Source organism: Bactrocera latifrons, unplaced genomic scaffold, assembly GCF_001853355.1.
Source record: "Bactrocera latifrons isolate USDA-ARS-PBARC rearing strain unplaced genomic scaffold, ASM185335v1 scaffold_202, whole genome shotgun sequence".
Lineage (NCBI taxonomy): Eukaryota > Metazoa > Arthropoda > Insecta > Diptera > Tephritidae > Bactrocera > Bactrocera latifrons.
Window position 1 is genome coordinate 384,754 of NW_017535542.1, and position 5,675 is coordinate 390,428.

Consider the following 5,675-nt stretch of genomic DNA (forward strand, 5'->3'; position numbering starts at 1 on the left):
TACAAAATATCATTATCAAAGTAATATAACCAAGCTTCAATTCACGTTACAAACTAGCTTTAAAGCACCTATCTCTCAAAATGAAGTTAAAACGAACAAGTATACTGAGGAGAAGGATTCTTTTGATGAAGTCATATGATAGCTACGTCTACTCCCCATATATTACTATGTACTTAGGAGTTTCAGAGAAAGTAGTGTAAAAATTGGACGATTAGCTGATCCCTCTCCCCTCTGATAGTATAAAACCCCAGCACCAATACAGATATTGTCATAAAGCTGTGCACAAATAGTGCTCTGAAGGTAAGTTAGTACATGCCTAAAAGTTTTCAAAATCAAACCACAATATTTTAAAATTTCATTTATCGAATATGTGGATTAACGTTCCTCTAGTTGGCTTCTTACTGAAAATAGCGATATATTTGTGAGATATGCTATTGAAATTTAGAGAGTATTTTTCCGGTAATAATACCCTGTGTCAGAAACGGGTGGGATACTTTCACAGACCTCATATAACTTAAATTTGGCTTCTTACAGTATATATCATTCAATTCGTAAAAAATATTGGTAAAACGAAGTGCGCGAATATAATTAGATATACTATTAAAGACGAAAAAGTAGTATAATGAATTATGTAAAAAAGTTCAATTRWATACTATTTGGTCGAGTTCATATCRTKTGATTTAACTTTGAAAAATTTAATGTTTACTTACTGRCACTTAAAACGCATTAACTTCACTTCCAATCAATGAAATGCCATCTCACTGGGCAATCGATTGCAGATTCTAACGCACTAGTCGAAATAAAGATGGCGCCACCAGGAAGCGCTAGATTCATAAAGTTTACTTTGGAACGCACCTTGTATGTCATGAATAGAAAGAAGAAAATATCTACCTTAAATTAATAATTGTTCGCTTTCATTCCAAAGAGCCCTGAAATATATGTCTATCATTTAATTATTAAATTTGCTTAATCAATATTTTTAATATTTATTGCTAATTGAATGCGCATGTACAGGTATATAAAATATAATATTTGCATATTCGAGCGAACTAGTTGTTAGCTGGAAGGTCATTTCTGTCGTCTTCGCGATCTTGGTGACTTAACATGTGGCCAAACCAGAAAGCGTATTAGGTAAATATTATTCACTCATAAAAAGCAAAAGAGATTTGTTTTTCATAGATATGTGCATATGCATGTTTTGCTAGAAACTCTCGATTTTTAAAGAACTTGAAATATTAGGTTGTCAAAAAAGTCTTGCGGTATTTTCGCTAGTTGGCGCTGAGAGCGCGTAGTTCCAGTTTTATTCGTCGCATCGGGTCATGCTATACCTTTTTGGAAAGCTCATTTCACGCGCTGACAACTTATGGACCCGATACAGTTACCATTTCCACCGCACAACGATGGTTTCAACGTTTTCGTTCTGGTGTAGAGGTGGTCGAAGATGTGCCATGCTCCGGAAGGCCTGTCGATAAAATCGCTGAATTGGTCGAAAGAGACCGGCATAGTAGCAGCCGTAGCATTGGTCAGGAGCTGGGCATGAGTCATCAAAAAAAATTTTATGAACAATTGAAAATTCAATAAAAATACCGCAAGACTTTTTTGACAACCAAATATATAGTATTTTCCGAGTGCCTGGCCAGTTTTATTTAATTATCTAATGGGATGGTAGGAAGCTTACATACCAAGCATACTCTCTCAATTTTTCGACAGATTATTACAAATATTTGTTTCAAAAGAATACTYCTACAGTTATTGGGTAATTTTGGATCACGCGTTGGCAAACGGAGGTAACGAGAAATTGTGAAGAATAGGTCAATAATTAAGGTGGAATATTGCTGTTGTCGTTACTGTTCGATGTACAGAGCATCAGTTCTTCATAGATATGCACTGCATGACTGGAACATGACACTTCAAAAGCAAKTGCAATTAAAGACGTTATTAATTGATCTCTTGTGATAGCAGGTGTACATTTCTATCACACTGTCTTCAAGCTTGTACAATTTAAAAATAATCAATAAAATCGCTAAGAACGGAGTATATCAGTTGATTATTTATTACAACATCAAAAGATGATTTTCAAATCTGCATATCGCCACAGTAGGATTGTTGGACCCACCTGTTTACCTCGAGGTTACGTATTTGCTTTGCATATATTTGTCTATTTACAGTGGAATAAAGTAAAATACAATTTGAGTTAAAAGTAAGTATATATTGAGTTGTTATTTCTTYGCCTGCTATGCTTGAGCTCAGCTCTGGTCAAAAAATTTACAGRTAAGTCGCTTTATATGATTCACAACATTCGTTGTTCGATTCGCCACTTGTTTTGACAATTGGTAGAAACTTTATTGCCTTACAAAAGACTGCATTTTTACCACTCGTCAGTGTATGAGTCTATCCACTTGCAAATTACAATGATGCATATCTGAAGTGATGAATTCAATGACATATGTTTTGGAAACCTTCGTGTCAACGCCTCTTTTTGCAATGCTTCAGTCTTCGTTTCATCTTCAACGTAATACAGTGCGAAATGGTGTCCGTAAAGTTGGTAAGTGATCTTCTAGAAGAGCTTGGCGATCAGCTACAAAAACTATTGAATGTGTTAAATCTTATATTGTATTACAAGGAAAACATTATCCAATACTACAAAGTTAATTTCAATTAATTTTCGTTATTGGGCGAAATATGCTATATTAAAGATGAGAAGTAATTACTGCAAGAGCACGACATAATGAGAAAATATTGTTTGACATTTCAAAGGGATAAGGAAAGTGATTCTATTAAGAGTTGTTATCTGTCAAATATATTCGTTTATAGCTTTGTGCGCCACTTTCATATTATTAGACCGACGGTCCTGTTCTAGAACCGAATTGTCACTCGAATTATAGAATTCTACAGAGTAACTTTTCGATTTCTAATGGAATTACAAAAAATTTTTGTTGTAGATTAAGACATCTTTGAATAAGCTGCCGTGCCCTATGTTCTTCTACAAACATTAAAATGACGAAAAAGTGATAATGCCACACCTTTCACCTTCTAAAAGTATATTGCGTATGAAAGCTAGTTCTCTATATTTTAGGGGTTACATGGCTTAACGAGTTTCAAAACATCGAATTTTTTATTATCTTATTAAGTGAAAGTAAAAGTCCCAAATTTTCATAGTTCGATTCGAGTAATCGTTTCGGAAACACAGCCTGTAGAACTGGTACGATCGAGGGTAGCTAGGGCTAAGTGCGACGTCTTTAAACACGCTTTTCTCGAAACTGTGTTTTTGAAGTCGGTTGGCAAAATTTATCGAAAACTACTTTTACACAGGCCTTTGAGAGACAATTCGTAAAGAATAGCATTTTTTTCGATTACAACTTTTTGGGRAAAAATAATGCGAAATTTTATTTTTTTGTGAAAATGTCTGCCAAAAATCCAATTTTCAGTTTTGTTTAGTTTGTTCAAGTTCTAATTTAAGGGTTTTACTAAAATATGTATTCTTTACCTAAGATGATCCTGAAGAAAGTTATTCTGCCGGGCGCATCTTTTTTCCACGAGGTCACCCGAAACGTCGTCTCAATGGCCGAGTTTACAATTTCTTTTTTCGAAAATTTCAGAGTTTGTTTTTAATAGTGCACGTTTGTAACAATAAAAAATGCTAATAGTATATATTTATATAAGAAAAAAATTGTTAAAAAAGAGTGTTTTGGTTTTGCTCGAGGAAACMCATGTAACCGGCACTAGTATTGCTCAAGCTCAAGACACGTAATAGAAAATCTCCTTGCATATTTATGATCTTTCGCAATAAGAATTCTTAAACAAATGAACTTTTATAACTCAATTATTTTTGTCATCATAAAGCTTTTGACGGCATCAATTCTTATCAGCTCTTTGCTCTCCGCAAATACACAAATGTTGGACTATATTTATCCTGGATTCATCACCATGTACTACAGTCAGGTGCCCACAAAGGAGGGCTATCGATTCAAGTAACTCGCATACAAGTCTATAAATATTTGAACACATTAACTGTCATTTTTGTTGAACCTAGGCAGGAGGARCCGAATGGCAGTGTACGTGAGGAGATTGGTGTTATTATGAATTCCGGCACTGCGGATGAGGAATTGGTGATAATGGGTATGTACACCGCCTACGACGAGCAGAGCGATACTGAGACAATGACGCTATATACAGCCGAYAAAAATGGTTATAAAACGCGTTTTAAGGTGGTGAAGCGTGGATTGAGTGCCAAGCTCTTGATGTCTTTGGCCAAGGGCAGTAAATAGTGAAAAATTATATGAGTGTTGTTTCCACATTCAATCAATAAATTTATGTGCAAATCTCTACAATTGAAAATTAAATAATTAAGAGAAATCTATACTAACTACAAATTAATCAAAMATGTTTTTTAATGAAAGTATTTTACTTACTGTTTATAAAGTAAAGAAGACAATAAATRTAATCTACATAAACTATTTTTCAAAGCTTTTGTCAGATATATTGCACAGCTGTACCACTGAAAATTTAAAAAAATTTCTTAAACTGATTCTCTTCTTTTTCCATTTCATCTTTTAGATCATCGGCGGATACTGATATTCGCGTTTTTTTACACTCTCGCAACAAAGTTGCTAAAGAGAGTATTATAGTTTTGTTCACATAACGGTTGTTTGTAAGTCCTAAARCTAAAAGAGTCAGATATAGGGTTATATATACCAAAGTGATCAGGGTGACGAGTAGAGTTGAAATCCGGATGTCTGTCTGTCCGTCCGTCTGTCCGTCTGTCCGTCCGTCCGTGCAAGCTGTAACTTGACCAAAAATGAGTACACGTATTTCTTGGCTCCATAAGAAGGTTAAGTTCGAAGATGCGCAAAATCGGCCCACTGCCACACCCACAAAATGGCTAACTAAGCCATAAATAAAAATATTAAAATGAAATTTGGCACAAAGGATCGCATTAGGGAGGGGCATATTTGGACGTAATTTTTTTGGAAAAGTGGGCGTGGGCCCGCCTCCTATTGAGTACTTTGTACATATCTCAAAAACTACTATAGCTATGTCAATGTTATGTTTCTTTTAGGCATTTCCATATACAGTTCAAAATGGAAGATATCGGATAATAACCACGCCCACCTCCCATACAAAGGTTATGTTGAAAACCACTAAAAGTGCGTTAACCGACTAACAAAAATGTCAGAAACACTCAATTTTACGGAAGAAGTGTCAGAATTAAGCTGCATCCAGGCCTTTTTTAAAAATTCAAAATGGGCGTGGCATCGCCCACTTATGGACCAAACACCATATCTCAGGAAGTACTCTACCGATTTCAATGAAATTCGGTATATAAAATTTTCTTAACACCCTGATGACATGTACCAAATATGGATGAAATGGGTTTACAACCACGCCTGAAATCTCGATTATCACTTTATCATGCGAGAGTATAAAATGTTCGGTGACACGCGAACTTAGCCCTTCCTTACTTGGTTTTTTTTTTTTCTTTAATACTTTTTATATTTACTCTCACAAAGTTCCTTAGGAGTGGTTTTTTTTCTTGTTTACTGGAGACACCGGTTACGCGATTATAGCCGCCACCTAGCGCCTCCACCTGGTCGTTCCAATAGAGTGGAGGTCTATTCCTCAGAGATGGAGGGTTTTCGTCCATTCGAACAAAATGGCGTAGCCGCTGTCTTTTA

General features: G+C 35.3%; 1 protein-coding gene across 1 annotated transcript; it reads left to right on the forward strand.

Annotated features, from left to right (window-relative positions):
- The first annotated feature begins 2,510 nt into the window (after positions 1–2,510).
- LOC108968097 lies at positions 2,511–4,377 on the forward strand. Its single transcript, XM_018931869.1, has 3 exons — positions 2,511–2,545; positions 3,844–3,971; positions 4,034–4,377. The coding sequence occupies exons 1-3, from the start codon at positions 2,528–2,530 to the stop codon at positions 4,266–4,268; spliced, it is 381 nt and encodes a 126-aa protein (XP_018787414.1). The 5' UTR covers positions 2,511–2,527; the 3' UTR covers positions 4,269–4,377.
- Positions 4,378–5,675: the final 1,298 nt, after the last annotated feature.